General features: G+C 39.2%; 1 protein-coding gene across 1 annotated transcript; it reads left to right on the top strand.

The window, feature by feature from the left end:
* The first annotated feature begins 4,062 nt into the window (after positions 1 to 4,062).
* PUB8 (plant U-box 8) lies at positions 4,063 to 8,756 on the top strand. The gene has a single exon (XM_089169394.1). The coding sequence runs from the start codon at positions 4,436 to 4,438 to the stop codon at positions 5,522 to 5,524; it is 1,089 nt and encodes a 362-aa protein (XP_089025520.1). The 5' UTR covers positions 4,063 to 4,435; the 3' UTR covers positions 5,525 to 8,756.
* The last annotated feature ends 9,270 nt before the right edge of the window (positions 8,757 to 18,026 follow it).

Below are 18,026 nucleotides of genomic sequence, written 5' to 3'. Positions count from 1 at the left end.
ATATCTAACATTTTGAGAAAAGAAACTCTAAATTATTTGGCAAATAACAATTTTTCCACAAATTCTTCTTCTCAATTTACATTTTCTTTTGAGTAAAAGAAGTAATTTATTGAGGAGCAACTAAGTCAAGGAGTGAGAAGTTGTCAAATAGTAGGTACGTTAACCAACTGGACCTTCTCGGCTAAGACATCTGCTATAAGAATTGCGAGTCCTAATAAGAAAAGAATACTTACACTTTTCAAAAACAAACGATAAATGGAGCATATCTTTTCAATATAGATCGGAGGGGCAGAGGTTTTCCTCAGACAATAGTTAACCACCTCTAAATCATCCAACTAAAAAATGACACGTCTTAAATCTTCTTGAACTCCATTAAGCATAAGTTTTAGATAATTGAGTTTCACAACTAGAAGAATGAAATATGATTTGAAGCTTATTCAATTAGTTGAGTGTCTAATATTCAATCTAACTAATGATGCAAATACCATAGACGAATCGAAGCTGAAGGGGTCTCCTTTCAAATTAAAATCTTCGAAGATCTTTAAAAATGAAGGATGCATTATAATTACTAATTAAGATGTATAATTCAAATATAATAAATCAAGCAACATTTTATTTTTATAGAAATACCAACTACTAATACTATATATACCAAACACATTAATAAATTGAAAATTATATTATAGTCAACTTCCTAAGAAGGGTGAAGGGTGTTGTGCTGCTTTTATGAAGGATATGCTAATTAATCTCCAACAATTGCTGAAGCTTTGGCGCTTGATAAGGATAAAATATCAGCAAACCAGGTTCAACTGCGATCGGATCAAGGATTTCAATAAGGACTAGTTCTAGAGCTGAACCAATAAGTATTGTAAACATGAAAGAACCCCGACATTTATGGAAAGAGACGTGCTTTCGTTAATTTCGGGATATATGATCGTGTCATACATAGAAACTACAACCAACTCATATAGAAGGGGGAAAAAACCTATAATCGGACGACTACAAAGAAAGATTATAAATAAATCCAACGATCGAGAATAAGAGGTGAATCCCATATAAACTAAAATATCACGCAAATCAAAGGTATTTGAATTGTTTTCCTCCATTATCATTATTCAATTAAGCTCAACTAACCAGAGCTCTATGGTGATCCATTATTGACATAACCTTTGGAGGTGGCTTCCCGACCGTGGAGTCGGCCCACATCTAATCTTGTTTTGTAGGCACACATTAACGGGTTGATTAATTTTGGATGGGTTGATTAATTTTTGGACGCATCATTTGGCGCCGTCTGTGGGAAATGCTTCAAAAAGCCATAGTAGACACCAGATCTACGATTCAAAGGCATCAAAATCAGAATTTTCAACTTCCTTTTCAACTACAAAATGATGATAGTTCAAGAAGAGGCCGTCATGATGGCACATGCTCCCTAGGGCCACGTGGAGTTAGTAGCACAAGTTACGAAAAGTGAATGCGGCTAGATGAATGTATCGTTGCGCATGCGAGAGCAATAAATGCAACGAGTGGGGAATGGGAGGACGTTTGGACTACAACATATCATTTTAGGGGTTCGTGATTGAGAGAAGCTAAACCAAGCAATCGGTCGTTTCATCTCGATTACTTGGCTTAGGGGGCTTATGATAAGGATAAAATATCAGCAAATCGAGTTCAACTATGATTGAATCATAGATTCCAGCCGAGACTGGTTCGAGAGCTGAACCAATAAGTATCGTAAGTGTGAAGGAACCCGATGGTTATGGAAAGAGACGTGCTTCCATTAATTTTGGAATATACGATTGTGCCATACATGGAAACTACAACCAACTCATATAGAAAGGGAAAAAACCCTACGATCGGACGGCTACAAAGAAAGATTATATGAATGAATCCAACGATTGAGAATAAGAAGTGAATTATATATAAACTAAAGTATCACGCAAATCAGGTATTTGAATCGTTTCCCTCCATTGTCGTTATTCAATTAAGCTTTGCAACTACCTAGAGTTCTGTGGTGATCCATTATTGACTTAACCTTCGGAGGTGGCTTCTCAATTGTAGAATTGGCCTACATCTAATCTTGTTTTGCAAATATGCATTAAGGGATTGATCAATTTTTGGACGCATTAGCGCTAAAGAAAGTGTTAATTTGGGCAACAGATCTAAGTTTAACAAATCTATTTTTGAAGGAGATGATTATGATGTTATTGATTTTCTAATTCGTTGGGATAGAGAACCCTGTTGGAAGATCAAAACAATCATCCAATATTGCATAAATCTTACCCTCCAATTTGATTCAATAACTTTCAATCACACTAAAAGAGAAAGCAATAGAGTTGCAAACCATCTGGCTTCAAAAGGCATTAGAATACAACTGCCTCCTTTCATTCATTCTACTCCCCCTTCCTTTTTTTTTTATGATTTTCACAATTTAGGTTGTAAACTTGAGCATGACTTTAAATTCCAATAAATTTATATTTTACCAAAAATAGACCCGCCTATAATTTGGTATTCCCTTAAATTCAGGAGGAAACAAAGACAATTCATAATACAAAAAACTTTTTTTTGTTTTTTGGGTAATAATAATACAAAGAACTCACACCTTAAACAATAAATGATCATGCAACTAGCCTAGCTGTTTTGTTTTATTTTTATTATATTTCTTTTCTTGACAAACCCCTAGATTCCTCTGCTCCTGGTCTATCCATATTAATGAAATAAGATATTCTGATTGAAATCATACTCATTAATTTTATAAATTATTAGATAATTAATCGTGTGCATATATTATAATATATTCATAATATATTTAATTATAATCAAGCTTATCCAAATGGATCGAAAGTAGAGAACATAGACTCATTTAAAAATGAGAATACGAGAAAACACGGGCCCACACTGCTGCATGTGGGCCACGTCAGCAGAGATTCAGATTTCCTGATCGTCACGAAATCTAGGTCTTCTACGACCGCACGACACACTGCACAGCCGCTCAGCGCACACGGGCTATACCTTGGCGAACCTTCTACCTTCCTTCCCATAGGGCCCGCATAAGCTCCACCGCATGAAAAGACGAGCCAGCCCCCAAGGTCAAACTTGTCTCATCACATGCATCTTATAAGTTCCAAATTCCAATTCCCACACCTACCCTCCCTTACGTAAGCCCTAGCCTCTTCTGGTATAGTTGTTACCGTTCCGTATTCGAGATGTTCCAGATGCTTCCACGTTTCTTCTTCTTACATCTCCTCTAGATTTTCCTATCAGGACGAGATCAAATTCGTCATATCCAATGGTAAGGAATCTTTTAACAAGAATGTGGGACCCACCGAGATAGAAATGGCTACTTGACAATATTACACGTTTACATGTCACTATCGTGCCAACTGGCATGGAAAGGAAACAGCCGAGGGTCTCGTCCGTGGGGTCGTCGCTATCCTCAAAAATGTCAAATTCTTGGCCAGTTTATACTTTATAATTCCTCTTTTAGGATAAATATCGTCCACTACTTATTATGTTTTCTTATTCCGAAATTACCCCCTAATTCGGCCGTCGATCGTGTTTAGGGTTTAGGGTGGGAAGTGGGCTTTTGGCGCTTCGTGAATTGTAATCATCACTAAATGTAGTACAGCCTACAGCCTACACCCTACACCCTACACCTATGTAACCATTAAAACTAAACTAAAGCAATGACCACCTCAGAAGTCAGAACTGAGAAAAAATCCGAAGCACACACTTCAAAAGGGAATCGTATGCCTCTAGGCCGAAAGCCCAAGGCCCACCACACCACCCAGGGCTTTTTCGTCAATCTATCGTATTTGATTTCTTTCATTGACTACCAACGCCCTCAGGCAGGCTCCATGCCACAGCGGAGTGGGGTGGGCAAAACGCAAGCCATAAATCGTTTGACTTTTAATGAGGCGAATATACCCTTCTGCGAAGCCCTTTCTATTAGTGGATTTCCGAAACTGCCTTTCCTCACCTAACCCGTTTTCTAATTCCCTTCCGGGAGAAAGACGACCTTCTACAGGCGGAAACCTCGATAAAAGGACCACTGAGACTGACAAAATCTCCAGACTAGCAGCAGCATTCCAAGTTCAAATTTCTGGCTTTGCGCGTTCAGGTGGGTAGTTTCGTAAGTCTGCATAAGTTTCAGCCGAGGTATAAGGGTATTATGGTACTTACATCGTCCTTTTCCCCACGCGGCCACGCCACATCCGCAATTTCTCCCGAGCTGCCAAATTTTACCCCACGACCAACGAGATTTCGGTAGCGAAAGCCAAAACCCGTCTTTCTCTCTTTTTCTCTCTCTCTCTCTCTCTCTCCATCTCCCTTCTTCTGTCTTCTCCGAATATCTCCACCTGTTTGTTTTCTTGCTTTAATTTTCGTAAGCAGCTAGAGATCGTTGCAGAGACACACAGAGAGATAGAGAGAGAGAGAGATGGCAACTCAACTTCCAGACGATTTCAAATGCCCGATTTCCTTGGAAATAATGTCTGACCCGGTGATTCTATCGTCAGGTCACACCTTCGATCGATCTTCTATACAGAGGTGGTTGGATTCCGGCAACCGGACATGTCCGATCACAAAGCTGCCTCTGCCTCCGCACCCTTCCCTGATTCCTAACCATGCCCTGAGGAGTCTCATTTCCAACTTCGCTCTCGCTTCTTCTCCCAAACCCCAATCTCAATCACATCCCCAGTCGCTCATCTGCACGCTCACTTCCCCTGCTTCTTCTCTACATTCCAATCTAGACTCGCTCCTACAACTCAATCGCCTCTGCAAGCGTAATCCTGTTTTCCGGCAACGTTTAACGGATTCTGGTGCCATTTCTGCCGTACTCAATTTTGTCGCCTCGGAAGACCCTAGAATCCAAGAAGCGGCGCTGTCTCTACTTCTCAATCTCAGTCTGGATGACGATAACAAGGTGGGTTTGGTCGCGGAGGGCGCCATTGGGCGAGTGATTGGAGTTTTGCAGGGCGAGGGTGGGACTCCTAACTGCAGAGCTCTTGCAGCCACCATGTTGACGAGTTTGGCTGTGGTGGAAGTGAACAAGGCGACCATTGGCTCCTACCCTTTTGCAATAAAAGCTCTGGTTTCCCTCCTACGGGATGGTAGTTCCAGAGAAAGGAAAGAAGCAGCCACAGCTCTTTATGCCCTTTGTTCGTTCCCGGACAATAAGAAGCGAGTCGTGGAATGTGGGGCGATCCCAATTTTGATCCAAATGGCTCATTCTGGGCTTGACAGGGCCTTTGAAGTTCTCAGTCTCTTGGCTAAATGCAAGGAAGGCAGAGATCTAATGGCGAGATTGGATGGTTGTGTTTCTATTTTGGTAGGAGTTCTAAACAACGGGACTTCAAGGTCCGTTCAACACGCCTTATCCACTTTGATTTCCATCTGTTCTAACAATGAGAAAGTGGCTTCCGAGGCTAGAAGAGAAGGGGTTGTAGATATTTGTTTGGGATTGTTGGATGATGATAGTGAGAAGATTAGGAGAAACGCTTCAAGTTTACTTCAAGTTCTGCGGTAACACCAGTCCACGAGTTGCGTTGCCCTTCAAAATTTTTTTTTTTTTCATTTATAGGAAACCTTTGTGAGCAACCAAGCTAAAGACATCCGTTTTGTGGGGCGAACAATGGCGCTTTTTCCTTCTCCTTCCCCGTACTCTACTTGTGGAGGTGAGTTGGGTTCTGTCCATGAGTTCCCTCCTATATTGATGTGCGTCTCTGCTTGTAAAGGAAGTGTAGATTTTGGTGGTGTTGGCGTCCTTTCTGTATCTTGTACATCAGAATAAGTTTGAAGGAGTATCACTCTGTTTTGCTGTTCATATGAAAACCTCAATTTCCTGAGATACAATTCTTCCTTTGGCTCAGAAAAAAGAAATGAATTACTGGATTTTCTCTTGAGGGGAAAAAAATGCTAGGAGTGGATTCTAAACCCTAAACATCTGCAAGTGTATATAGTTGTCAAAACATGTTTTTTAGGGTTCTACCTTATTAACTAGTATGAATATTGAACCACCTACAAAACATTTGGGAAACTGTGATTTGTTGAGTACTTCTGTTATGCATTGTTGTTGTGGATTGAAGGATTGGCCTCTGAGGAGGCATTTTAGAGATAGAAATTTATTTTTCACCTGGACCTGGATACTTAATCGGGCTCTGAGAACTGTACTTGCTTGTTATGTGTACTGAATTACGTTGAGACACTACTCTTGGTTGATTCAGTATAATATTACTCAAATTCCCCTAGAAAAACTTAAGAGACAATGCATGCATATGTATTTGATGATGTATTTTCTTATATAAAAATGATGCCAGAGACAGGTAATTGGATTGTGGCCTTTTTCTGCATGGTGTAATGCTTAGAAGAACTTGATGGTGATATACACTCAAATTAAGATTGTACATCTGCTACATTTAGCTTGCTTCAACTACTTTGAAATTGGAAGGAACTTAGAAGCTGTTAGTACTGAACTTTTGGAAGTGGGAAAACTTTGGGGTTCAATAAAATAGGATAGATGGAAAAGAGAAGGAAGCTGTTAGTGTTTGTCTTGGTCTGATGAACTCTGTTCTTCTATGGCCTTCTGTTAAAGAGAATTCAGAGAGAATATGGATAATTAGCATCTGGTAAAGCGTAGGCAGAGTTTTGTAAGTTGGCATAAATCCAAAATTTCATTGCTTACTGTGGCCTTCTTTTTCTTTTGGGTAGAAATTTGGTCTGTGTATAAAATGTTGCAAAAGGCTTAGAATGCGTGGGAGCTCAGTGTTTTGGAAATGGTATTTGGTTACTAGCCTTGTAACTATACTCTGCAGTGAAAGGTATATACTGCATTGGTATTTCACAAGGGGAACTGGATGCCCAAGTCTACCTTCCAGCTGATGGGACTAAACATTTCTGACCGTCAGATTTTGCACCACCTGGATCAACTGCTAATATCAATTTGTTGCCTTTCACCTTCGTTGAGGTCATTACATATCTTGACATGTTTGATGGGCTGGTCTATGTTATTATTTGGTAGGGCAGTGGAGGATGGGGCATCAAATTCATTTTGTGGATAAAATGTTGTTGGATAGTATTGTTGACAGTGGTCACATGATAAGGGCATAGTAAGTGTCAAAATGGAATGAAGAAAAATCTTTAGGCCATGTTATATAGTTGTTGATTGTCTTCTTGCTAGATTTATTTTTATCAACTGATATAGTACTGGCAATGATTGCTAGATGTTAAAAAGCCTGTGTTTGCTAGATCCTCACAAGTTTTATTTTGAATGCATCATATTGAATGGAAGTCCTGTCTAATCTGGGATTGAAAGATTTACCCAGTGCATAGTGGAACTAGCTACATTAGGATTGCACTGTTGCATACTGCTTATCTGAGTTAATTGAGTATTACCAAGTATTAGATGGGATTTGTTCTTGGAACTTGATAAGTGTGAACCTTAGAGCTTCTTTACCAAAAAAAAGAACCTTAGAGCTTCACTGTTTGAGTGGCTGGAAAGACAGGATGGACAGCTGTAAGGGTGTTTTTGAGAATTACCTTCAGAGTTGAAGTTAACATTGTCCAACAAGGTGTATGAAATTTCGACAAAATTATAAACAGTAGATCTTTATGATGTTTTTCATGGTTTTGGAAACGCCTGAGATGTCAACCTCAACCAAGAGTGATTGGTATTTGCAAAATACTTTTTTCTTTGTTCTGTATTTAATCACCCAAGAGTATGCAGCATAGTATGTAGGTGCAGGATGCAGAGTAAGCTTCAATATTGGGAAAAGGGATTTTTGATTCATCAGGCTTGGGATATGACCAACTTAGCTAATATGGGTTTGATTTATTTATACAATCAATGTGTGGATGACAGGGACTGGAGAGTTAAAGCATGTCCTGGCTAAAGCCAATGCATTTTATGACAGGAAGGAACACATGCAAAATTGAGTCACTGGAACCTTCTGAATCAGAAAATGATGATGTCTGATCACAGTAGTGAGTTGATCTATTAAGAAACAAAGCATGGAACTCTAGTTTCTTTTGATGAATAAGTGGTAGACATGGGTTTTCAAGTGGGTTTCTTGAGAAGCAAACACACTGCCTTGATTTTGTTTGCTCTTCCACCTGGTTGTAGTTTTCAAGTTCTCTCAGCTGTGCTTATATGAGTTAGTGGGTGGGTGGGTGTTTGGTCGGTTTGCCCATTTTTTTTGGGGGAGAAAGATTAGCTGGTGCATAGCAATTAGCAGGTGAAGATGTCCTTTTGTTTCTGTGTAAAACACTGAGAAGGAAGAAAAGGTACCTTGGACTACGACAGGGGCTTTCTGTTACTGGTCAAAAAGACAGGGAATGGAATGGAGACAACTTTAGTTGTCAGCTTTCCTTTACAGAAAGTGAAATGGGAAATCTTTCATGGTGGTCGTGGACCTTGTGGTGCTCATTGAGTGTCATTGGCTCATTCTGCTTGGGACGAAAACTAAATCCTTCTTAAATTTTAAGCTACACGTGGAGTTTAATGGATAGAAGAGAATGTCACTTTGGCTGGTATTCTTTTGCTTTCGTGCTTGATCCAAATTCTTCAATTGCACTTTCAATTTCTTTTTAAGAGTGGATGATTACATGCAAGACCTAATGACTTTAGTTAAAAAATGTGCAAGAGTGGCATGAACCGAAGCCCAACCCTATCTTTTCTTTTGGAAAAGTGAATTAGTTGCCAACTTAATCAATAGTTTACACTAATCACGGATATGCAAAAGTATAATCTTCGTGTTTTTTTTTTTTTAAAGAAAATCCATATAGATGTAACAACTAATGAGTAAGAAAGTTCTCAATTAATGGTGAAAAGAACTGATTAAGCAGAGTCTACTCTTTTCTTTAACTTTTTATTATGATAAAATGCTTTCTTTTCTGCTTTTTGAAGCAAGTGTTATCAAATATTATAGAAGTTTTTCCATCGCTAAACACAAAAAGTATTTTTAGTGTTTCTAGAAACAGAAGTACTTGGTGGGCTATCAAATAGTGACTCATAGGTTGTTGCTTGGTTAAAAGAACCCATCGAAGCTATTGTGAAAGCAAGTTTTCATAGGGCAATTGTCATTGCTAATGGACTTCAACTTGTGTGATCTATCCATGATCAAGATGAAGCTTGAGTGGAATTAAGCGGAGGTTCAAATTAACTAAGCTGATGAGTTGTGGTTATGGATAAAATACCATTTGAATTTAGAGCTAGCCGGTTCTTCTCAAAAGGCATTGAAGTGCAGTAGTTCACTACACATTTAGGTGTAAAACACTGTTTCGGTGTAGGTTGTGACAACAATACCAAATCAAGGTAAACTTTGAATACTACATGTGACACCTTCAAAAAGGGGTCAAGGTCGACTAGTGAGATGAACTTTATCATTGAGATAGAAACAACCCAGATCACTAGATAAGGTCACTAAATGATCGCTCAACAATTAAAGGAGGTAAGGGTGCATTATTTATATGGAACTCAAAATTTTAAATACTAATCATACCCAAGAAACTTTGAACGAAGCCATAGGCCCAAAAAAGAAAAAAAAAATTTAGGGGGTGTCAAGAACTAGAAAGTATCTCATTAAATAAAATAGATAAAAGTCAAGAGATTTGGACGACAAAATATTAACATCAATCATGAAGGGAACATTCCACCAAGCTAGATAGAGAGAGACGGCGAGCTCCCTTTGCTAGAAAATGAGCAAAAACATTTCCTATACTAGGAATGAAAGAAAATTGTACAAAAGTAAAGTCTGAAATAAGCCTCAAAATATCATTAACTAGACTAAGACATTTCCAGTCAAGATTAGAACTAAGACCCTATAGGGCAAGAACCACAAGCAAACAATCCGAATGTACTTCAATGTGTGAAACTCCCACTGATCTACCAAGTAGCAAACCATTCCTAAGAACAAGTAACTCCAACAAGGCAGTGGATGAACTAAAGCAGTCATTGCATTGAGTGGCTATAAATGTTCCATTAGCATCCCATAGAATACGACTTCTACCTCCCTTCTTTGTAGTGTTATCCCAAGCGCCGTTGACAAAAACTTTGAAACAAAAGACATCCTCCAAAGGACAAGCCACAACAATCTCTCGAGATTGCTCAAAACTGAGAGCTTTTGAAAATTGATTATAAATATTTGCACAAAGAGAATAGAAGTGTTGTAAGGTATAAAGTATTGATGCATCAATTCCACAAAAATAGCAGCAGTTCTAGTATTCCAAATGCACCAACTATATTAAGGAACTTCATATTTGATTAACTCTATCCATATCATCCGAACCCCTAAATTTGGATTAAATAAAAGCCATCCAATCATGGATGTGAGTGCCTCAAAATTATGTAATGTCAATGCGAAGAGGTGATAATTCCCCACAACGTTTAGCATGTGGGCAAGAAAATAAAGCATGACAAACAAAAGCACCACCACAAATTGAGCATAGAGGAGCTTGAACCATAAAGAGCTACCAATTGCCATTGCCTCATGAGAACATCACCAAAGAAAATGTTTGATTTTTGGTAGGGTGGGGATATGCCAAATTTGCTTCCAAAAATATGAAAAAGATGAAGAAGAAACAATGTTACGTTGACCATCAGCCATAGTAAGACATTGAAAATAGGTAGACCTCATAGAGAATTTTCCATTTCTATTCTTACGCCAAATCCAAGAGTCTGGGGTGTCAACCAATAAGATAGGTATCCCCAAAATAGCCTCCACTTCATTAAACCCCAAGTGTTTCAAAGTACAATCAATAAAAGACCACTCTAATTTGTCGCCTTGCACGGGTCGAGTTTTAAAGCCATGAGACCCGACATGGATTTAGATTTCTTAATAAATGAAGGTACTCGTGCAAGATAAATGTTATTAGAAATAGCACAACCAGGAACAAAAGCACTTTGGGTATGACTAATTATGGACCTCAAAATGATTTAAGACGTTTAGCCATACATTTTGCTATGACTTTTTAAGAAGTGGTACGGAGACTAATTGGACGGAAATGAGAGACTTCCTGGGGATGCCCCCTTTTGGGAATGAGGGAAATGATCATTTTATTGAGTCTTTGTAGCATATACCCCCCCCCCCCCATTAAAAGAATGTTGTACCCCATTGATAAGATTGAGACCAAGTATGCCCAATGCTTTTGGAAGAATCTAGCAGGGATACCATCAATACCTGGGGCTTTGGTGCCCTTCATTTGGAAGAGGGTGTTCTTGATTATTGTGTTTACCTGCCTTCTCTGGGTAGTAGAAGCATGGGAAAATGAGGTATTTTTTACACCCTCTTGAAGCCACAGAACCCTAGATTGCTAACACCAAAAATTTTCCTCAGCTAAAAGTTGTTTTTCAATTTCTTTTATGAGTTCCAATTCTTCTTTAGCAACAAAAGCCAAGGGTGATTTTTGTTAGCATTCTTCAATAAGCTGGCATAATTTAGTAATTTCTATAGAGGCATTTTGAAAAGTGTCCTTACTCTACGATCTAAGAGATTTGGTGCATTATTTGATTTTCTAGTGGAGTTGGTAACTAGGAGAGCCAAGATTAGGGGCTTGCCAACTCGATGAATTTGGTGGGTAAGGTTCTGGGTGGTCCTCCTATAGAGTCTCAAGTGAAATCGCATAGGTCTTTTATTGGCCGCGTGTAAAGAGATCTCTAAAGGGATATGATCCGATCCTACCATAGTATATTAGTGACCCTAAACATTCCCATATAAGTCCAAGAATTCCACTTTGAAAAAAGCCCTATCAAGACATTCCTTTACAAGATCCCTCCATTGTCTCCTAATTGACCAAGAAAATTTAACCCCATTAAATTTTACCTCAAAAATATTACAACTCTCAAATTTAAACCTAAAAGCATCCATTTTGGACTGAGGCTTGGGGTTCCCACAAAATTTTTCCTCATTTGACAGTATTTCATTGAAATCACCAAGAACAAGACAAAGGGAGCTTACAGATAAGCCCAAATGTGACAAATTATACCAAGTCATGTGCCTGTCTTTCGCTTGGGGATGACCAAAAACCAAAGTAACTCAAAATTTTGTACCAGAGGAAACAACATAAATTCGCATGTCCACAATATGAGAAGAAGAAGATAAAATAGTGAGTGAGACATCATCATTCCACAAGATTCAAATACTACCAGATAGTCCTACCGGGTCAATAGAGAAATAATCAGTGAAAATGTAATTTTCTTGCCACTCTACTTATTTTAGCATTATCTTGTTTGGTCTCCATCAATAAAACAATGCTGGGCCTTCCTTTCCTATAGGTGTTCTACAAGTATGGTTGAGTCAGGGGTGGGCCAAGTCCCTGACAGTTCCAAACTAGGAGTTTCATGGGGACCATGGGGGTTGATTAAGGGCAGCATGTCTCACCCAGTCAATCACACAAAGAGGAGAGCTCCTAGCCCTCATCATGGCCCTAAAAAATCTAAAAGGTCGTCTCCTGCCCGATGTGCTAAGGTATTCATTCCAAGGCCACAAGCACCCTAGTGGGGGTAATAATCCACTTCATCATCCAATCACAATTTTTTTAACATGATGGCCACCTGTTATGGAGACGTTGCACATTTCCTTAGATTGGGAAGAAAGATATTTACAGGAAGAGCCTTTGGTTCTTGTATTTCCTCGAAATGAACTTGATGACTTATAATCGGTGCCGCCGAGGATATGGTGTGAATAACGATTGGGTGAGATCGAGTGAGTGCTGTAGAAAATTCACCATTCTCTCTTGATTCTGAGATGCTTTCAGAAATAATATCAATCTGGGAATTACTAGTACCTACTATCGGGCATAGTGAGTTAACTGAATTATTGCTTCCAGCCACAAATGAGGTAGGAGATAGATTATGTGTCAAAGGGGTATCTATTAATTGCATAGAGACTCCTTCAGTATATCTTGTCTCTCCATATGAGCATTTAGTTGGGGTGTAGATGTTTAGAAGCTTGTGCAATGTGTTTTGGAGTTTAAACCTTGGAGGTATTGTCACACCCCCACCAAGCCGGATCCGGTCATACCCAAATACCCGTGGGGGTGATACACTACATGACCTAGGTTCAATGATAATTCCATACAAATATATGCTATAGCATAATCAAACGGACAAGAATAAATCAAGTTCGAATATCAAGTTATCAAATCTGAAATATTAATTACATTCATCCGAGACTTCAAATCAAAAGTTATAACATCAGAGTTCCAAGAAAGAAAGAGTGTCTGCAACAAAAAACCCTAGCCTCTTTCAAAAGAAATCAAAGTGTAGATGTAAAAAAGTGACATAAATGACACAAAAGATTTCCTAAGGACCACGAGATCTCTAATACTAAAAGCCGGCTCCATATGAGCAGTCAAGGCATGAGCACGAAGCTTCGTGCGCTTCCACTTCTTCCTCAATTGTTCCTTGCAAATAGCCTCTCTGCAACGAATCCTTCATTTGAGAGGAGTCCTAATAACCTGTAGAGAAGTCTAAATAACACATACATATAAAGGAATGAGTTACACAAACTTAGTGAGGTCAACTAACATTCATGTCATGCATCAAACCACAATTCCACATTATGTTTATAAATGATGATGATAGTAATGACATTAGTATATAAATGCAAGATTATGATGTATGCCCCTAACTTTATCATGAAGTATTTATGGTAGACATGCATTAAGTTTATACACCAATATCCTTTGGGTGGTCTCAGTTACTCTCCCTCAACAAGACGTCTATTGGGTTCTCCGTGGTTATTGGGTAAAGTCCGTCAAGCCATGGTCAAGGGATATAAGTCATCACTCTCTCACATCACTGTTTGGTATAAGATTTGGTGCATGTCATGGTCCGGATATCTCCCCTCATGCCTAGTGCCCTTTTGGTTCGATACCTTCCCACCTATGATGGTACCTTCAATGGGAGGCATCTGTTGGGTCCCATCCCTTAACCCAATGGTCATCCACATATAATGGACATGATGCTCTCTATGTCCTTTCATGGGTTAGTTACATGTCTTGAGCGCCCAAATTGTCAATCTATGATGACAGTGGGCATGCTTGACACATAGGACCCAACCACTGACATCACGGGTTAACCGACTTCTATACCCTACCGGAAGGGTAGTAGCACTCATGGTCTTATCTAGCCCAACACTTCTAGACACCTAGCGTTCATGTACTTAGGTCTATATGCATCTATATAAGGTCACTAGGGTAATGAGCAAACCCACAACCCCAATTGGAAAAATAGAATAAAATAATCAAATCTCAACCAACATCATTCATTCTAATACATTGTTATTCATTCCCATATCATTCTCATTTCACCAATATAAGATTCAAAAAGAAAGAATAATAATCATTCACATAATCTTACCTTTCATTCGCGCAAAGTCACATACAATCACATAATAATAGATATCAAAATAAGGCAAGATATCACCAATGAAATTATAAAAACGATATGAAAATATACAAGACATGGTTAGTTTATTCCTCACCTTTCAATTTGATTTTTGTTCTTTAAAGTCACAAATTCACTCACAAGTGTCGATGGTTATACTCAAAATAATCATAATCATATAAGAGAAGTAATAGACATCAATTATAACTTATTTGGGTTTCAAAATATATCCAAAATTATCCCACAAAATCCAGTCTGTCATATGGTTTTGAACCCACCGTTCTCAACCTAGTTTCGGCGAAAAGTAATTATTTCACCATCGATTCGAAGTCGAATCGAAACAAAAAAACTTTGGGAATGTCTAGTTGGCAGTAATAGGGTCCTGAAGGTATCATCAATTTGACCCAATTCGTTTTCAATCAAAAAGCCCCAAATTTTGGCTCTCGCGAGTGCCCGCAGGCATCTCTAAGAGTCAAAACATGAAATCGTTTGCAACGATTCACACAAACCACTCACAAACTAATGGAATCATAGATAAAACTATTTACAAGCATTCATTACACCTATCATGCTTCAACTACCGAAATCCAACATTTAATGTGAAGAAACCCCACAAACCTATGTTTAAAGAAGAGGGTTTGAAGGATTCTCACATTTTCCAATGATTCCGCTAGGATTTGGGTCTAGACACACATTCGTGTGGTTGGGAATCAAGCTTCCCCTTGGTTTCTCCTCCTTTCCAAGTTTCAGCCCCACACTAGCATTATAAAATGTGTGGGAGTGAATAGGAGCTTAAAATAGGATTTTAAACACAAATTCCCGACTTTTGCCCCGATGTTGGGGGGCGATCGACCGGCCCTTGGTTGACCCCTCAACCAAGGTCCGAATCCGGTGCTAAATGGCTTAAAATAAAGGTCTTTCGATTATCTTCGTTTGGGTATATTTACCTCGTCAATCGAACTCTCCATCGTCGGTTTACGAACATGCCAAAATCGTCTTTTAACACTGTCGTGGTTGATCTTCTCTCTCCTCTTAAACTCTAAGAGAGATGTCGAGTCATCACTAGGGTCATCCACCATCATTGGATCTACTTCTGAACCTTTGGGATCAACTTGAATGGCCCACAATTGTCGCTGACTTGAGCCCTGGGTTCATGGTCTTGAAAATCATAGGTTAAAGGATTAGAAATCTGGGGGATTTCACAAGTATCAACATCATTTGCAATTTGGGACATATTTGGGCTTGGAGCTTCTAGTACTAGACTTTGTGTCCTAGTTGGGCTGGACCTAAAATATCACTTGGCCCATGAGATATAGATCTGGTCCTATAGCCATTTGAGATCCTTAAATTCTGAAAATGAAACTAGCCCACCATCCGTGTTTGTATTTGGGCTTGGAGACATTCTTCTAGATGTGCCTACCTCCGTGGATCGGGGGTGTGGAGAAACTCGAATGTGGAGCGTCCAATGAGGAGGGATATCGTGTATAGTAGTTGCATTTAGGGTAACTGTTTGGTTAGTAAGATGGCCATTATGCCCCTGACCCCTGTTGTTCTCTCTTTGGCCGTCGCTGTTCGAGGCTGTTGGATATGTAAAGCCAAGTTCAAGTTTCGAGTGCCTGGATCCACTAATTCCAAAATATCGCTTAAGATCTAATGGAAGTTGAACCACAGTGAATTCTAAAAAGAACATATACATAAAAGAATGAGTTCAACACAACTCATTGAGATCAACTTAACTGCATATCAAGCATCTATTCACAATCTTCCACGAAGAATATATATGAATATTGAGTATGCAATCATGCTTCTAACTCTATCATAAGGTCTTTATGGTAGACATACATTAATCTATACACTAGCCTCCTCTAAGTGGCCTCAATCACTCTCCAACAAAAAGACACGTCTATTGGACTCTCCGCGGTTGTTGGGTCAAGTCACAACAATCTATGGCTGGGGATATGGGTCGCCACTCTCTCACATCACCATTTAGCTCGAGAACTGGAGTTGACAACTCTAGCCCTAATGCATGGTCATACGGTCTCGTACTACATATGGCCTGGATATCATTCCTCAACGAGAGACATTTGTTGGTCCAATATACTTATCCACCTAGAAATGGGACCCTCAACGGGAGGCATATGTTGGATTCCATTTCTCAGCCCTATGGTCATCCACCTATTTATAGGCAAAGGCTCTTGTGGCTTCCCTATGGAAATTGCACATTGCGCTAAAAGTGACACGAACCCAAACTCTATATATATATCAACGCTACCATCTCATCATGGTAGTGGGCCTGTTTGATGCTCACAGGACCCAGCCACTAACATCACAGGTTAACCGGCTTCAATATCCATACTAAAGGGTAATAGTACTAATGGGGTTACCTAACCAACACATCTAGACACCTAGTATCCATGTACTTAGGTCTAAGTGCATATATATATATAAGATCACCATGATAATGGGTGAACCCACAACCCTAATTGGCATATAAATACAAGAGGGCGAAGTCCCACAATCAAATCCACACATTCACATCATTCTCATATTATAGTTCATAAAATTTGAAAGTACAAACAAATGTAAATGATCTTACCTTTTGTTCGCGCAAAGTCACATATAATTTATAATAGAATATAAAGTATCAAAATAATGAAGATTCAAATGACACCATCAATGACACAAGATATGGTTAAGTATTTTCCTCACCTTTCAAGCTAATATCAATCTTCAAATTCCAAAGAAATCCACAAAAGAGAGTTCAATTGACCGAAAATAGCCCTTGGAACATAAGAAATTAAATGAGCAACAATCGGGGATAGTTCAAGATAAAGGGGGTAAACATGCACTCGAAACAGGAGGCAGGGGGTTGAGCCACACAGGGTTGGTCGATCACTCTGTCTAGGGCTTCAACCACTCCGATTCAAAATCAACTTAGAATGGGACTTTGGGGTCTTCAATTTGACAACATTAGGGTCCCCAAACTACCTTTCAAACATCCCAATTGGTTCCCAAACAAAAATCCCCAATTTGGGCTCTATATGTCTACCTGCAAGCATCTCAAAGAGGTTCGAATTGGTTTCAAATGCAAAGGATTGCACGAACCGACTCTCACAAAGGTTGGGAAATATTAATGGGAAAAGAAAAAACATTCAATGTTACCTAAAGCAACAACCACCACAACTATTCCAAAATCCCATCATAAATGTATCAAAATAGTGGTTGCAAAGAGGGTTTTTGAGTCTCCTTACCTTATCACACGATTTCATTTCTATCTCACACTTTGGTACCACCAAAGAAGTGAAGAAGCTTCAAAATCCCAAGCTCTCGCTGTCTCCCACGTTCTCAACCTCCTTCTAGCATAAACAATGCGTTTGTGGGGCTAGAGAAACATAAAATAGGGTTTTTGGCCCGAAATTCTAAATCTACCCTCAAATTGGGCAGGGGTGGTCAACCCAGCCGATCCACCGCTTCTGATCAACCGGCCCTATAACTCCTTCATGTGAAGGCCGATTCCGACGGGCTTCTGAGGGTAGAAAGGTCATTTCAAGGTTTGATCAATGGTATAGGTTACCTTGAATTTTGAGTCCTCTAGCATCGGTTTATGGGCATGCCAAAACCTCATTTTTATGTCTTCTAAATTAAC

Source organism: Hakea prostrata, chromosome 9 (genome assembly GCF_041222555.1).
Source record: "Hakea prostrata isolate BN-2017 chromosome 9, UWA_Hpros_2, whole genome shotgun sequence".
NCBI lineage: Eukaryota > Viridiplantae > Streptophyta > Magnoliopsida > Proteales > Proteaceae > Hakea > Hakea prostrata.
This window is presented reverse-complemented; position numbering and strand designations above follow the sequence as displayed.

Coding starts and splice junctions, on each gene's coding strand:
- PUB8 (XM_089169394.1), top strand. CDS start 4,436: ATGGCAACTCAACTTCCAGACGATTTCAAATGCCCGATTTCCTTGGAA.